Source organism: Linepithema humile, chromosome 3, assembly GCF_040581485.1.
Source record: "Linepithema humile isolate Giens D197 chromosome 3, Lhum_UNIL_v1.0, whole genome shotgun sequence".
Lineage (NCBI taxonomy): Eukaryota > Metazoa > Arthropoda > Insecta > Hymenoptera > Formicidae > Linepithema > Linepithema humile.
Window position 1 is genome coordinate 17,011,457 of NC_090130.1, and position 16,858 is coordinate 17,028,314.

Sequence of the window (16,858 nt, forward strand, 5' to 3'; positions counted from 1 at the left end):
AAATATCGTTTGTATTTACAAAATGTATTTAACACTACAATTCATATAAAAAAAGGAAAAAAAAATCCGTGAGGTACTGGAACCCGAGTCTCCAGCGTGATAATCCAGGCGTTTCCTGTTGAGCTGCTACAAATTACTAGAATTAATTTTAACAGTAGGAGTATTTATAGTGCGTATTCATTTGCGTTTAACTTTATAAATTTTTTCTCTACAAATTCCGAGAAATATGTCAAATGATTTTGCACAGAAAATTTATTGGACGAAAACTACTCGTCAAAATTTTTTTATTAAAATTGGTGACCCAGAGTACGTGTTGTAAGACGTTTGGACAATACTTTTACAGGATTTCGAGCGCTGGGCGAGTTTTTTGATCCGGGCCCTCAATTGATAATGTAAAATATAAAAATTTTATTTTTTATAGTAAGATATATACGTAAGATAGATAAAGAAATCCTTGCGCGAAAAAATTTCGGAAGTCTTCAATATATCATCTCGCTTGCTCTTGACTCATTTTTGTTCGACACTGATACATAGAGTGTCGAGTGATGTTTATTATTTACAAACAAAATTAGTGAGCACGGTAACAGCGCACGGCCTCAGATTCGGTCTGAAAGTTCTCATTTGTCTTTCGACCGAGCAGCGAGCAGCGAGCAGCGAGCAGCGAGCATCTAACAAGAAGACTAACTAAAAAGAAGCGGAAGGCAACAATGCCGAGATGTAAGTACTTTGACTTTTTTAGTGTGAAATAACATTTTTAGAAATATATTATTATAAAATAATATATAATTTTCATTGCAGCACGAAGCGAAGGCAGTTTGCCATTGAAAACGGCGACGAGGGTGATAACGAGGGCGACGACGACGACGAGGCCGCCGACACCGACGACGATAAGGTCGCGGATACCGATGACGACGTCGACATCGACATCGACATCTACGCCGACGCCGACGCCGACGCCGACGCCAATGCCGCCGTCGACACCGATGCCGCCGTCGACATCGATGCTGCCGTCGACGAAGACCGCGGCGACGTCGCCGCTAGCGATAAGACAAAGGAACGCAAAACAAAATGTAAAAAAAGTTAGTATATTTTAAAAAATTTAATATGTTGCATGTGCGTGAGTGAGTGAGTGAGTGAGTGAGTGAGTGAGTGAGTGAGTGAACGAGTGAGTGAGTGAGTGAGCGAGCGAGAGAGAGAGAGAGAGAGAGAGAGAGAGAGAGAGAGTGTGTGTGTGTGTGTGTGTGTGTGTGTGTGTGTGTGTGTGTATGTATGTATGTGTGTGCGTGTTGGGTGTGGGTGTGGGTGTATGCATCGCGTGCGTGCGTGCGCGCGCGCGCGTGAGTGTGTGTGCATAATGCAATCTTTTTTTAAAGCTGAAATATTATTTCTCATTATTTCCACTTAAAAAAAAATTACATTGAAACATACATGTGAGCGCATACACACATGTATGTTTCAATGTAATTTTTTTTGAAGTGGAAATATCAATGAGAAATGATATTATATGTAGGCATGTATTTTAGGGTGATTTTTATTTTCCGAGTGTGGAATTCTTTCTGCGATACCTTTCAAAATGTTTTTAATGCACAAAAATATAATTCCTGTCAAATTTCAGCTTGATCGGACAACGGAAACCCGTGCCCTTGGCTCGTTAAACATTTTTTTCTTGTAATAAACTTTCTATACTATCAACATTGATTTGTAAAGTGTATTTTTTACAAAAATCAGCCTAAAGGACTTTTCTTTTTTTTTAACAAGTGTCTTGCTTTTCTGTATTGTTTGAGACCTTATACATTTCATTTTATCAATTAGGGTTAATTGTGTGTAATTGATAAAAAAATAAAAATATAGTTATTGCATTTATTCATTGATTAAACTGGAAAAAATAATGTATGGGTTAAAAAAGTTGTAATAGTATGTTTAGAGCCGAAAAAAGAATAAAAATTTAAAGATTTTGTCTATAAAAATAAATTTTCTGACTAATGTTATATAATAATTATGTTCTTTTATTCTTCTTTTGGCTCTAAATATACTACTACAATTTTTTTAGCCCATAGATAATTTTTTTCAGTTTAAACAATGAATAAATGCAATAACTATATTTTTATTTTTTTATTATTTATACACAATTCCTTCTAATTGATAAAATGAAATGTATAAGGTCTCAAACGATGCAGAAAAGCAAAACACTTGTTAAAAAAAAAAAAATTAAAGTCCTTTAGACTGATTTTTGTAAAAAATACACTTTAAAAATCAATGTTGATAGTATAGAAAGTTTATTACAAGAAAAAAATGTTTAACGGACCAGACACTGGTTCCTGTTGTCCAATCGAGCTGAAATTTGGCAGGAATTGTTTTTGTGGATTAAAAATATTTTGAGGGGTACCGTGGAAAGAATTCAAAACAAAATTTTAATCAAAAGTTAATAAAAACCACTCTAATATATACATATAAAAACACTAATACTTTGTTTTTAATATTTTAATTTCTTTTTTCAGCGCATTATTAATGAGGCGGTGCGGCGGGCGGTCAACCGCGAGAGGCGGCGGCAGCGAAAGCATGGCGTACCGCCACCAACATACACGGGATATCAAAGCACGGCCTATGTGCCCGTGCCTCCTGCACCGATATTTGTGCCCGTGACCCCCGTACCAACAGCATACATTCCTTCCCTGCCGCCGCCAGGGTACATGCCCGCACCTCCCGCATCGGGATACGTTCCCGCACCGCCGCCAGGATACATGCCCGCACCTCCCGCATCCGGATACGTTCCCGCACCGCCGCCAGGGTACATGCCCGCACCTCCCGCATCGGGATACGTTCCCGCACCTCCCGCATCCGGATACGTTCCTGCGCCGCCCGCATCATACGGGCCTTATTAAAGGGTTACACCACTTTAAACTTAAAAATCAACGCCATTTTTGCCAATTTTTAAGTTTATTTTAAGTTAACATTATACACAAAAATTTTTTTTTTTTTTTTTTTTTTACAAAATGGCGATGTTGATGTTTTTAAAGTGGTGTAACCCTTTAATAAAAATAAAATTTTTATAAATAATATATATAGGCGTATAACAGGACTTCCGTTTCCGGCGCAGTAGCGAGAGGCACGTGGTGATTGAGCGTGAGTGAGTGACGGAAAGGAGAGAGTGTGTGGAAGGAGAGGAAAGGTAGGAGTGTGTGGAGGAGAGAGTGGAGGTGTGAGTGAGAGCGTGTGAATGAGGTGGGCATAGGGAAGGGCAGGATAGAAGGGAAAAAGGGCCCAGAGTATAGAGTGACAGGTGGGCAGGTGGGCTGGCATAGACTACGGCGTGTAAAGAGAGGAAGAGGTGGTGCGAGTGGGCAGGGATGGATGGTAAGGCGCGATCTGGCGGGATAGAAAAGAGGAAGGCAAGGGAAAGATGCATGAGCCTGGGGAATGTTGAGGAAATGTTTAAGAGGAAGAGGGAAAAATCAGGGGAGAGAAGGAAGGAGGAGGAGGATGAGGGATTTAGGAAGAGTAGGAAAACGCAGAGATCGCCAGGGAAAATGGAGGGGGAAGGAGGGGGAGAGACAGCCCTCTCGTTGTGCGCCACCTTGTCGTGGTGAGAGGGCTCACCGGGGGAATACCTGAAAAGGTGTTTCCGCGGTGCTAAGAGCGCACAGTTCCTTCTTAGGAGGGAACGGGGGTCCGGCTACCCCTCAAGGGACTTTTCCCATTCGCCGGTAGGAGACGGGGACTCCGACTTCAAACCCCCGGTGGCACGGCACCGTTAGGGGGAGATTTCAATCTCCCCTCCGTGCACGGGCGGCCAGGCTCGTAGCCCAGTGGGGCGGCTGGTCAGGGGGGTGCTCCCCCCACTGTTGAGGCCTGTCCTGGCCGGGGCTGCTGCTCCGGCGGGACGGGTCTCTGGTGGGGTCACTTCGGTGGCCCTGTCTAAAGGGAAGGGATGTGGGTGCCGGTCCTCTTGTGTCTGGGGCCGATCCTTCCTCCTCCGATCAAGGGGGTGGACAGGATGCGGCCTGGCATGGGAGGAAGCGGTGTCCCACAACAGGGGTGGCTCTCCCTCTCCGCTCAAACGGTACGGGGACGTGGTCCCTGTGTACGCGAGCGTGAAGGGGAGCGACGGGCCGTCGATGTCCCGGAATTCACCGGGCTCGTCGGGCCGGGCCGTTCCGAGCCGCTCGGAGGTAATCTGAGGCAGGGTCGGACGGTGGGGGGGGCTGGGGCGGATTCTGGGAGCATAGCTCGCGGTTTCCGGCCTGGCCTGATGGCTGCTCGAGCCGCTCAGAAGTATTCTGAGGTCGGGGTCGAGTAGCGAGGTCCGCACACTCTCGGAGTGCGTCCCGGTAACTCATTACCGGTCCCAGAGTGGGCGGACGAGGAGTGGGCTTGCTGGTTGCCACGGCGGGCAAGGCGGTTGGTTGTGTCGCAACGACCCTCCGCCCCATCCGTCCGTGGGGCCCCCCGCGTGGCGGCGCCCATCACGGTGCCCACAGGTCGGAGATGTGGGACCCCTGAAAACCCCTGGGTTAAACCAGGGGTGTGTAGGGGGCTGGAGGCCCGTGCACCGGATGTTTTTTCCCGGTGCCAGAGCCATATGCCGACTCCCCGGGGGAACTCGGGGGTAACTGGGCATGCCCGGTCGGCGAAGCCGTGATGGGTTGTGGGTTCGATACCAAGAATGGATCACTTTAATTTTTTGGATTTGGAGGAGGAGTGCGAGCAATCGCAACACACCTGTGTCGTGACGCAGGTGGAAAACGCCAGACACCGGCGTATGGATGTGTCGGAGGCCACCACCTCTTTCTCTCCTGAGGAATTGAGGGGGGGAGGAGCCAAAGACAAGAAGCCTGAAGGGGCTAATGGAGGGGACTCGGAAGAGACAGACAATACCCTTGTCATGTCTAATTCCGAGGGGGACGCGGAGATGACCGACACCTCACACATCTCGGTCGGATCGAGCTCCGATCTTGGGGGGAAGAATTCCCAACCCAGGAGGAGCAAAAGGAAGAGGCAGGTGACCACGAAGACCGCGGGCCTACAGATATCCTCCGAGGACGAAGACGCGGACAGTCCACCTTCCCGACACCTGAGGAAGAAGAAGCAGGGCCGCCCTGCTAACTCACCCAGCCATGTAGGGCAGTACACTGCTGGGAAATTAAGGGAAAGGAAGGAGTTCCTAAAGGTTGAGAGGAATGAGGAGCTTGCCCTCGCCATAGAGGAGGGTACCGAGACCATCGATAAAACGGTGAGAAGGTACAAGACGCACGTGAAGTCGACGGTGACTTGTGCAAAGCAGCTGGCGGACTCATCCGTCCAGGACGTCGTGAACGCCCTGGACAAAGAGGTAAAGGCCATTATGACGGTGGCACAAAAAGGCTGCGGCATGCATGGCCGCTTGCAAAAGCTCCTGTACGACGCGGCCTACAGGATTGAGGCGGGCACCAGGGTCCTGGCGGCCCGCACTGAGACGGGTCACTATGACCTTCAGGCCGGGAGAGCTCCCTCCTCCGTTAGCCCGCAGGTGGAGGATCTAATAGCGGCTAACCGTCGAATGGAGGAGGAAATTCGTAACCTCCGAAAGGAAATGGAGGAATTGAAGAGAACCTCCCCTCCCCCCTCTCCCTTAATACCAGTGGATGGGGAAACGGAGGAGGAGGAAAGGATGGAGGAAGATGAAAGCGGAGGGGGGCTGGGGGGGATTCTCCCCTCCCCGGGGCCCTCTCTCGATGTCCTCCGTTCCATTGAAAAGGAGAAGGCGGCTCACCCCGCCAGAAGGCCCCCGATTAAGGGGGTCAGCAAGATATTGGCTGACACCCCCCTTCCGGCCGTCACAAGTAACGTGCTTCTACACGGTGACGAGTCGGCTACCATTCTAGGGCGGGTACTGATGGGTCAGATGAGGGAGGAGTGGAGAAAGGAGATGAAGGAAATGAGGGAGCTCATTGAGTTGAGACTCCCTCCCCCCTCCTTGCCTGACCCCCTCCCTTCCGAGTCCCCTAGTGGTTCGGGTCCACCCCCCGTTAAGGCGGTGGTTCCCCCCACTGGGGTCTCAAAGAAGAAAGGAGGAAAGAAGGGGAAGAAGAAGGAGCCGGAACAACGGTCCGCCGCCTCGCGACAGCCCAATGCCGGCCCTCCTCCTCCCCCTACGGAGAAGAAGAAGGACCCGAGCAAAAAGCCGGGTCCTCCGACTCCCCCTGGAGGGGACAAGACCGCCCCCGCTGCCCCTTCTGCCGCCGTAACTCGGCGGGAGGAGGAGCAACAATCCTGGGCGACGGTCACGAAAAGGGGGAAAAAGAAAATCCCCCCTAAGGCAGAAGGGATCAAAGCAGTTCCCAAACCTCCCCCCCCTCCCCCCTCCCAAGAGGGTGGAAGGAAGAAGGGGGGAAAGAAGAGGAAGAACCCCCGCACTGCTGCGATCACACTCACCTGCCCGGAGGGTGAGTACTCCGCAACGGTGAGGCAGATGCGGGAGAAGATCTCGCTGAAGAACCTTGGGATCTCTGGGAAAATGACGCTCGGCAATGCCCAGACAGGGGCCATGCTGGTGCAACTGTCGGGTCCCGACAGAAAGGCTGAAGCGGACAGGTTGGCCAAAAGCATGGTCGACCTGTTCGCGGATAATCCCGAAATCCGGATCGCCCGCCCCCAAAAAATGGGTGAGATCCGGATTAGCGGAACAGATCCATCCGTCACGCCCGAGGATATCACTCGAGTAGTGGCGGAATTAGGAGAATGCTCCCCCGCCGATATAAAGGTGGGGGACCTTAAAACATCGGGGAGAGGCATAAGATCCGCCTGGGTCCGTTGTCCCTTGGAGGTGGCTATCAAGGCCACCAAAACGGGCCAGATCGCAATAGGGTGGTTCCCCTTCAAGGTGGAACTGCTCGACGCACGGCCCCTCCAGTGCCATAGATGCCTGGAGATGGGGCACGTGCAGGCTAAATGTCCCTCGGGCAATGCGGACCGCAGAAAATGCTGTTACCGCTGTGGCACCGAGGGGCACGAGGCTAGGACGTGCACGGCACCGGCACATTGTGTCGTGTGCCAGGCAGCAGGAAGACCGGCCTCCCATAGAGCAGGGGGACCGGCATGCAAGGCCCCGAAAAATGGGGAGAAGAAGAAAAAGGGGGGGACGGTCCCGACACCCCCCCCCAACAAAAAAAGGGGAAGAAACAGGCAGCGGCGATTCTGCCTGCCCTGGAGGGGCCCTGCCCCCCCCAGGCCATGGACTGCGAGCCTACCCCCTCGCAGCACCCCACCAATGAGGGTGCAATGGAGCTCAGCCTGCAGGAGTAACGGGTCTTCGTAGACTCAACAATGTCTACGAGACTCCTGCAGGCGAACCTGAATCACGCCGTTCAGGCCCAGGATCTTTTCCTTCAGGACCTGAACGAGCGTGACGCAGGGCTGGGAGTGGTGGCGGAGCCATACAGGGTACCCGGCTCCAATCCCAATTGGGTCGCGTCCGATGATGGCTTCGCTGCCATCGTAAGAAGGGACTCCCCGCGCTCCCCCCCCGTATCCTTGTTGGAGAAGGGGAGGGGATACGTCATCGCGCGGTGGGGTGCCCTAAGGGTGGTGGGGGTCTATACTTCCCGCAGCATGTCTCACCCCGATTTCCTACATCTCCTGCGGGAGATGGGGGGGGGCATTCGCCGATGCCTCCCCCATCCTGTGTTGGTGGCCGGGGACTTCAACGCCTGGAATATGGCATGGGGTTCCCGGTCCACCGATACTAGGGGTGAGTGCGTGATGAGATGGGCGTCGGAGCTGGACCTCGTGCAATTAAACACGGGGTCCGCGAGTACGTGCGTGCATCCCCGTGGGGAGTCCATAGTTGACTTGACGTGGGCCTCCTCACGGGCTGCGCGATTAGTGGAGTCCTGGAGGGTGACGGACACCGAGTCCCTGTCGGACCACCTGATCATAGAGGTGGTCCTGACGGCCACCCCCAGGGACGTGCTGCTCCGGCGCCTGCGGAGGGGAGATAGACCCCCACGCAGATGGGTCCTGGCCAAACTCAGCCAGGACCGGTTGGAGGCGGCGGCCTTGTTGGAGACGTGGGCGGAGTCTCCCGCCCACGTCGATACCGAAGAAGAGGCCGCCGAGATCGTGGGTGTGGTCACGCGTATCTGTGACGCGGCCATGCCCCGATCAAAACCCGCCCCTCGTCGGGCGGCGTACTGGTGGAACGAGGAGATCGCGGAACTCCGTAGAGAGGCCAATTCGGCCCGACGCGATCTCCTCAGGGCCCGACGAAGGGCGGGTGGGGACGATGAAGAGACTGCGATGGCGCGCGGTGTATACCTTGCCGCAAGGGATGCACTGCGGTCGGCCATTCGCAGGGCCAAGGCCAAGGCCTGGGATGAACTGATCGCGGAACTCGACAGGGACCCATGGGGGCGTCCGTACCGGATAGTCCTGAACAGGCTAAGACCGGCGGCGCCCCCCATCTCGGAGACGCTCGATCCGGAGTTTCTCGGCCAGGTGGTGGAGACCCTCTTCCCCGTAAGGGATGCTTGCATCCCCCCGAGGAGGGACCCTCCCCCCTGGTCCGAGGACCTGGAAATCTCAGGAAGAGAGCTCTCCGAGGCAGCTAAAAGACTGGGGGCGGCTGGAAAGGCCCCCGGTCCGGATGGGATCCCTGGTCGAGTTTGGGCCTTGGTCTTTGGTGGAGTAGGGGCCCGCCTGAGGAGGTTGTACAACACCTGCCTCAAGACGGGCTCCTTCCCCTCGGCGTGGAAAACAGCCAATCTGGCTCTCATCCACAAAGAGGGGAAGCCGGCGGAGCAGCCTTCTGCCTACAGGCCGATTTGCCTGCTGGACGAGGTCAGCAAGTTGTTCGAGAGAATAATTGCTGACCGAATCGTCCAGCATCTGTCGCGGATTGGTCCCGACTTAAGTGATGACCAGTTTGGTTTCCGGGAGGGTCGCTCTACTACAGATGCGATTCTGCACCTGAGGGCCCTCTCGGACCAAATTGTAGGGGAGGGAGAGGTGGCACTGGCAGTGTCTCTAGATATTGTCAACGCATTTAACTCCCTCCCCTGGGACTGGGTGGGGGTGGCCATGGACCATCATGGCCTCCCCCACTATTTAAGGGATGTAGTTTGGGACTACTTCCGCGACAGAACGCTCCAGTACAAAGACCAACTGGAGCGTGTAAGCAGAAGGCCAATGCACTGCGGGGTTCCACAGGGGTCAGTTTTAGGCCCCCTGCTGTGGAATCTCGCATATGATAGAGTGCTCCGCACGGCGCTTCCCCTGGGCTGTCGTCTGCTCTGCTATGCAGACGACACACTTATAGTGGCCCGGGGGGAGACATGGGTAGAGGCTCGGGATGCGGCTAATGCCGCAACTCGAGCCGTCGTATGCTCCATCAGAGATATGGGACTGGAGGTCGCCCCGCACAAGACGGAAGCCTTGTTCTTTTACAACAAGGCCATGGGGCGTCCTCCCCCCATCCAAATGTGGGTGGGGGAAGTCCGAGTCCTAGTGGGGACCCAGATGAAATATCTGGGCCTCACTCTGGATGGGCTTTGGGGATTCGAACAGCACTTTAAGCAAATCGTCCCCAAAGCGGACAGGATGGCGGCTGCGCTAGGCCGTCTCCTGCCCAACGTGGGTGGGCCGAACGTCAAAGTTCGGCGCTTATACGCCAATGTCGTGCAGTCGGTGTCCCTGTACGGGGCACCGGTATGGGCCGATAAAGTCCTGGCCAGCCGGCGAATCAAAGCGATGATTCATCGCCAACAACGCCGGTTGGCCGTTAGGATAATTCGGTCCTACTGCACGACGTCGTTCGTGGCGGCCACGGCCCTGGCGGGCCTCCTCCCGGTCGAGTTCCTGGCGAACTCGTACGCCGAGGTTTATCGGCGTACGAGGGACCCAGACCGCACCGGGAGCGCCCGTCTAAGACCAAGGGCCGTGGACAGAATCAGGAAGGAGGCCCGTCGCAGTGCAATATCCGAATGGCAAGAGGCCATGGCGGATTCTGCGACGGGCAGATGGACCACCCACGCCATCCAGCCCTGTCTACCGGAATGGGTAGACAGGAGAGGACGAGGACTTCAGTTCCACCTGACACAGGTACTCACCGGGCACGGCTGCTTCGGTGATTACCTGTGCAGGATCGGTCGGGAGCATACGACGGGTTGCCACCACTGTGCGGCCGGTCGGGACTCGGCGCAACACACTCTTCAAGAGTGCAGCGCATGGGAGGAGGAGCGTCGGGTCCTGACCGCAGTGGTCGGCGGAGACCTCTCCCTTCCGGCATTGATCAAGGCAATGCTGGAAGGGGAGGATAAATGGAAGGCCGCCTCTGACTTCTGCGGCGCCGTAATGTCGCAGAAGGAGGAGGCGGAGCGAATCAGAAGAGGGGAGGTGGAGGTGGCGGACAGTACTCCGCCACCCTCCCCGCCTCCCCCCCCTTCGAGAAGAAGGAGGAGAGGCAGCGGCGACGGGGGTGCTCCCCCGACTGCGGTTTTGCGACGGAGGAGAGCAATTCCCCCTCGTCGCCGTTTACCAGTCTCAATCGGGGACTGACGAGAGTAGGGGGCCTCTCAGATGGTGGCGCTCAAACCACCTTTTAATCTGAGGGACCCCCTGGGGAGCAACGTCCCAATAGGGATCTCCCCAAAAACATACACAGGCTGGGAGAGGGGGGTACTTAATCCCTCCTCCCCCAGTGGGGGCCATCCGTGAGCGGGGGCTCACGGTGGTCCCGGCCCCCCACATAAACCAGGGAGGGCGGGGGAGACTGTGGTAGCCCAGTCTTCCCCCCTTAGAGAAGAAACAGTCAGGGTTGGGGGAAGAAGGGAGAAGTTCTCCCTCTTCCCCTTACCAGGAAGAGGCCGATACTCGGCCAAACCCCAAGAGGGGGTGAGATGAATGCCGCTGGCGATGCCTCACCCCCTCTTACTATGGGTTAGGATGGCTACCGGCGGGGGTTTTAGTGGGTATACCTCAGGGACACCTTCCCTGAGGGACTCCCACATAACCCTCGGGCTCTCCCCCGAGTCCCGAGGGTATCCATAAAGGATTTCCCCCGCCTTACCAAAAAAAAAAAAAAAAAAGGGGGAGAGACAGAGGGACAGAGGGAAGGAGGGGCAGAGGGTCTAGAGGAGTTGATCAGGAAGTGGAAAAAGGAAATGGAGGAGGTAATGGAGGAAATGAGAGGGGTAAAGGGATGGAGGGAAGAATTAAGGGCGATGAAGGAGGAGGTGAAAGAAGGGATTAAAGACAATGGAAGGATGGTAAGGGAGGAAATGGAGGAAATGAGAAGAGAATTTAGAGAGAGAGAGAGGAGGTGGAAGGAGGAAAGGGAGGTCATGAAAAAAAGTATAGAAGGACTGGAGGAAAAAGTGGAAAGAATAGAGGGGAGGAAGGCGGAAAAGGGAGAAGAGGGAAGGAGAGAGGGGAGAGAGAGCGAGGGGGAAACAAAGGACAGACTAAAGAAAGTAGAAAGAAGGATAGAGATGAAGGAGAGAGAGGAGAGGAGGAAAAATATAGTGATTAAAGGGGTAGAGGTGAAGGAGGGGAAGAAGAAAGAGGCGGTGGAGGAGATATTTAGAGCCGTGGGGGCAAAGGTAGAGATCAAAGAAATTAAGGGATTAGGAGGAGAGGGCGGAAAAGGAAGGGAAATGCTTTTGGTTAAGTTGGGGAACGAGGAGCAGAGAAGGGAAGTGTGGGCGAAGAAAGGAATGTTGAAGGGCAGGAGAGAAAGGATATTGGAAGACTGGACATGGGGGGAAAGAAGGATGAGATGGAGGCTGGAGGAAGTAGCACGGAAGGAGGAAAGGGAAGGGAGAAAGGTGTGGATAGGATACGGCAAGGTTAGGATTGATGAACAATGGTGGAGGTGGGACGAGGAGGAGGAAGTGCTGAGAGATGGGAAGGGAAACATAAGACAGGGGGGACAGGGGGAAGACGGAGGAGGAGGGAAGAAGGAGGAGAGGAGGTAGGAGAGGGGAGAGGGAAAAAAGAAAGGGAAGGGCAGAAGGAAGTAAAAAAAGGGTGGAAAGGGTGGAAGGTGGCGTTCTGGAATGTTGCGGGGATGGGAAGGAAGGACATGGATTTTTGGAGGAGCATAGAGGAGTGGGACGTGATGATTCTCGCAGAGACGTGGTTGGATGAGAAGGGATGGAGCAGAATAAAAGAAAAGCTGCCAAAAGGATTTAAGTGGGGGGTACAGTTAGCGAAGAAGAGATGCAAAAAAGGGAGGGGGATGGGGGGAATGGTGATGGGAATCAGAAAGGAATTGTGGGAGAAGGGGTCAAAAATAGAGGTAGAAAAGGATGGGATGGTAGTAGGGAGAGTGAAAGTAGGTAGGGAGAGGTGAAGGATAATAGGGGTATACGCGGGGGATGGAATAGAAAGGACGTTGCAGGGGATGGAAGAATGGGTAGAGGAGAAAGAGGGGGGAGTGAGGGAGATAATAGGGGGGGATTTTAATGCAAGAACGGGAAGAGAGGGGGGGGGGGGGAGAGGGGAAGAAGAGGAGGAGGAGGGGGAGACGGGAAAAAGGCGATCGAAAGACAAGAAGATAAATAGAGAGGGGAGGAAGCTGCTGGAATATATAGAGGAAAGAGGGTGGGAGATCTTTAATGGGAGTATAAGAGGGGACTGGGAGGGGGAGTATACATTCACAGGAGGGAGGGGAAACACAGTAATCGATTATATAATAGGGGAAGGGGAGATAAGGGACAGGTTAGAGGAGATGAGGGTAGGAGACAGGGTGGACTCGGATCACCACCCGGTAGAGTTATGGGTAAGGGGGGAGGTGAAGAGGAAAAAAGGGAGGGAAGAAGGGGGTAGGGGCAGAAGGGGGATATGGGATCGTGAAGGGAGAGAGAAGTTTGCGGAAAAAATGGGAAGGATACGGATAGAAGGGAAGGGGATGGGAGAGGAGTGGGATAGTTTGGAGAGCAGGATAAAGCAGGCGTTGAAGGAGACGGAAGAGGAATTGGGAAAGGGGGAAGAGAGAAGAAAAGGATGGTGGGATGAGGAATGTGTAAGAGAAAAGAAGCGGGTAAGGAAGGAATTAAGAGATTGGAGGAGGAAAGGGGGGGAGAGAGAGAGGTATAAAAGGGAGAAGCGGGAATATGGGAAACTGTGTGAAAGGAAGAAAGAGGAGGAGAACAGAAGATGGGAAAGACGAGCGGAAGAGGCGAGAAGAGAGAGTGAGGTGTGGGAGATTGTAAATAGGGAGAGGAGGAGGAGGAAGAGAGTAAATGAGGGAATAGGGATGCTAGATTGGAAGGAGCATTTTATGAGGATATTAGGGGGAGTGGAAGGGAGGGTGGTTAGAGGGGGGGAGAGGAGTGGACAGGGGGAGGGAAAGGAGGAGGAGGAGATAGATAGGGAGGAGATAAGGAGAGCATTGAGAACAATAAGAGACGGAAAGGCGGCGGGGATTGATGAGATACCAGCGGAGGTATGGAAGTATGGAGGGGAAGAACTGGAGGAGTGGGTATGGGGATTTTGCAATAGGGTTTGGAAAGGGGAGGGATGGCCGGAAAATTGGAAAGAGGGGGTAATAGTGCCGATAATGAAAAAGGGGGAGGGAGAGAAGGTGGAGGAATATAGGGGGGTGACGATGATGCCGACCTTGTATAAGGTGTATGTGATGGTGTTGGCGGAGAGAGTGAGAGAGGAGATAGAGAGTAGGGGAATAATGCCGCACAATCAGACGGGCTTCAGGAGAGGAATGGGGACGACAATATATATGTGTTAAATTATCTGGTAAATAAGCAATTGGGAAAGAAGAAGGGAAGGATGGTGGCAATGTTTGTCGATCTGAAGGCGGCGTTTGACTCAGTGGAGAGGGGAGTTTTGGTGGAGGCGATGAGGGAGCGTGGGATAAGAGAGGGATTGGTAGTGAGAGTGGAGGAGATTATGAGGGAAACGAGGAGTAGGGTAAGGGTAGGAGGGGAAATGGGGGAGGCATTCTGGACGGCAAGAGGGGTGAGACAGGGGTGCCCACTTAGCCCGCTACTTTTTAATGTGGTAACGGCGGATTTGGAAGAGGAGATGGGAAAGATCAGATGGGGAGGGGTGAGGTTGGGGGAAGGGAGAGTACACACCTTAGCTTACGCGGACGACATAGTCATGATGGCGGAGAATGAGGAGATGGGGAGTATGATAGAGAGGCTGGAGGGGTATTTGGAAAGGAAGAGGCTGGAGCTAAATTTAGGTAAGACTAAGATTCTGAGGTTTAGAAAGGGGGGAGGAAGGATGGGGAAGAAAGTATGGAGGTGGAGAGGGAAGGTGATAGAAGAGGTAAAGGAATTCAGATATTTAGGATACACGCTGAAGAGGAACGGAAAACAGGAAGAGCATGTAAGAGAAAGAGTAAAGAGGGCAGCGGCTATAATGGGGCAGGTGTGGGGGATAGGTAAGAGAAGGTTTGGGAAGGATTGGGGGAGGAGAATGTGGCTTTTCGACAGATTGGTATGGACGGTGATGGGATACGGAGCGGAAATATGGGGGTGGAAAGAAAGAAAGAAGATGGAGAAATTGGAGGAGAGATACATGAAGTGGGTGTTGGGGGTAGACGGAAGAACGCCGGGATATATGATAAGGGAGGAGTTGAAGAGGGAAAAATTGAGAGGAAGAGCAGGGAAAAGGGCGTGGGATTTTGAGAGAAGACTGGAAGGGGGGAAGGGGAGTGAGCTGGCGAGAAGGTGCTGGGGGGAGATGAGGGAAAGAGTAGGAAAGGGAAGGGCAAACTCAGAATGGGAGGGAGAGAGGAGAAAGTTCTTCGAGGAAAGGGGAATAGAGACGGAGGAGGAGGAGGGAAGGAGGGAAAAAGAGGATTTAGAATATGGGGAGATTAGAAAAAAGGACAGGGAGATACAGGAGAGAGAAAGAGAGGAAAAGATAGGAGGATCAAGATACAATAGATGGTATGGAAAGGTGATAGGAGAGGGGGTACCGGGTTATCTTAAAAAGGGGTGGGGAGAGAGTAGATGGAGGAGAGTGGCGAGGTTTAGGTTGGGAAGTGAAATGAGGGAGGGAAGGTACTGGGAGACGGAGGAGAAGAGGAAATGCAGGTTATGTGGAACGAAGGAGGAGACATGGGAGCATGCGTGGGAGAGTTGCAGGGAATGGAAGGAGGGAGGAGGAAGTTGGCAGGAACAAGTGGGAAAGATTTTGGGAGAAGAGGGGGAGGGAGAATGGTGGATGAGAGAGATAGAGGAGGAGAGGAAAAGGGAGGAGAGTGGGAGGGAGAGAGGGGGAGAGGAAGAGGGGAAGGGGGGGGGGGAGGGAGAGAGAGGGAGAGAGGGAGAGAGAGAGAGAGAGAGAGAGAGAGAGAGAGAGAGAGAGAGAGAGAGAGAGAGAGAGAGAGAGAGAGAGAGAGAGAGAGAGAGAGAGAGAGAGAGAGAGAGAGAGAGAGAGAGAGAGAGAGAGAGAGAGAGAGAGAGAGAGAGAGAGAGAGAGAGAGAGAGAGAGAGAGAGAGAGAGAGAGAGAGAGAGAGAGAGAGAGAGAGAGAGAGAGAGAGAGAGAGAGAGAGAGAGAGAGAGAGTCGGGGAAGGAACGGGAATAAAAGATGGAGATAAGAAAGGCGAGAGGAAACGGAAGTCACCTTTGCGAGCGTGTGTGTGTGTGTATAGGTAGAAGGGAAAAGGGAAAGGGCGCAGCCGGATGAAAGCATGTTGGACGGCAGGGCGTCTAGACCCGGATCTCGCAGTCGGGAGGATAAGGGCAGGAGTAGTATAAGATAATTTTAAGGATAGTCTTAAGTAGGTTTAGTAATAAGGTTAGAGTTAAGAATAATTGTAAGGATAGTCATAAGTTAGGTTTAAGTAAATGTGTATTGAGGATTAACCCCAAGGGGAAAATAAAGACACTACTACTACTACTACTATATATAGGCGTATTGCCTAATGGATTGTGTTCGACTTGGTTGAAAGTTATGAAACCAATTTTGTGTTAGAAAAATATAATTTATTTTTCTCGTCAGAGAATGAGAGTATATGTACAAGTTGTGTTTGAATTAATTGATTGCGCCAGAGGCGCTTTCTCGGTAGAAGTGTAAGACCGAGAATCAAAAGAAATATTGACGGGCGCGGTAAGAAATTACCGGCCGCGTCTTAGTATATTGAACGGGTCCTAAAAAGGACGGTTCGATTGAATCTGCTCATTGTAGCCCCTTTCCCGGTGTCGGTGGAACTCCGTTCGGGAAGTGGTCTTCCGTCTGACAACTGCTCTCTGAGCAGGCTCTCGGTGGCAAAGTCTATACGGCCACGGAACGAGTCTCTGGTGTGCTGGTAACTGCGACCGTCTCGGCTCTCGATATTACGGATTGCTCCGTGTATCGAGGAGAGAGAGGCCTTCGAATTCGGATGTCGCCTGGTATAAGAGTGTCCCTTGGTGGTCGAGTCAACCGGACGCAGAACTCTAGTGGAATTAATTTCCAAGCTAGAGACTGAGGAGGTGACGGCGAAACTGGAGTATCCGCCGGCCGCTTGGTTGAAATGTGCGGCCGATGCTGGGACTCTGTTTTCCTTTTACGTGCCTTGCAAGGCAGCGTGAGAAAAACTGCGAGACAATATGCCTCTGGTTAAATTCTGCTAAAGCAGAGTACGACTCAGATCAAGGGCCCTTGGAGAGAGCTCGCCTTGAAGCGAGTGAGTGAGGAAAGATCTGCGGAGCAGCTCTTTTATATCTCGTCGATCGAAGCTTGATCGCGAGAAAGCTCTTCACCGCCTGCGCAACCTGGCGGTGTCTCCGCAAGCTAATAACTGGTAGAAGGTCTGCGGCGCGTAGCGGCGCCGCGGCGTATTATGCCGCGTCAGTGCAGCGGTGTGGCGGTGAGCCGCCACAATATATATTAAATATTCTATATAATAGTTACATAATACTTTAGAA

The 16,858-nt window shown here is 52.8% G+C and overlaps 2 protein-coding genes across 2 annotated transcripts; both read left to right on the plus strand.

The window, feature by feature from the left end:
- Positions 1–707: 707 nt before the first annotated feature.
- Positions 708–2,882, plus strand: LOC136999001 (uncharacterized). Its single transcript, XM_067352395.1, has 3 exons — positions 708–717; positions 799–1,079; positions 2,499–2,882. The coding sequence occupies exons 1-3, from the start codon at positions 708–710 to the stop codon at positions 2,880–2,882; spliced, it is 675 nt and encodes a 224-aa protein (XP_067208496.1).
- LOC136999002 (uncharacterized) lies at positions 2,880–12,212 on the plus strand. Its single transcript, XM_067352396.1, has 5 exons — positions 2,880–3,583; positions 3,983–4,169; positions 4,694–7,076; positions 7,295–10,384; positions 11,062–12,212. Exons 1-5 carry the CDS (start codon positions 3,348–3,350, stop codon positions 11,946–11,948), a joined length of 6,783 nt encoding a protein of 2,260 aa, XP_067208497.1. The 5' UTR covers positions 2,880–3,347; the 3' UTR covers positions 11,949–12,212.
- The last annotated feature ends 4,646 nt before the right edge of the window (positions 12,213–16,858 follow it).

What these genes read in the sequence shown, in the direction of transcription:
- LOC136999001 (XM_067352395.1), top strand. An exon ending in CAAAACAAAATGTAAAAAAA is followed by an intron (nt 1,080 to 2,498) that starts GTTAGTATATTT and finishes TTCTTTTTTCAG; the next exon opens with CGCATTATTAATGAGGCGGT.
- LOC136999002 (XM_067352396.1), top strand. Translation starts at nt 3,348, where the DNA reads ATGGATGGTAAGGCGCGATCTGGCGGGATAGAAAAGAGGAAGGCAAGG. An exon ending in CCGTTCCGAGCCGCTCGGAG is followed by an intron (nt 4,170 to 4,693) that starts GTAATCTGAGGC and finishes TTGGATTTGGAG; the next exon opens with GAGGAGTGCGAGCAATCGCA. An exon ending in GGAGGTGGAGGTGGCGGACA is followed by an intron (nt 10,385 to 11,061) that starts GTACTCCGCCAC and finishes AAAAAAAAAAAG; the next exon opens with GGGGAGAGACAGAGGGACAG.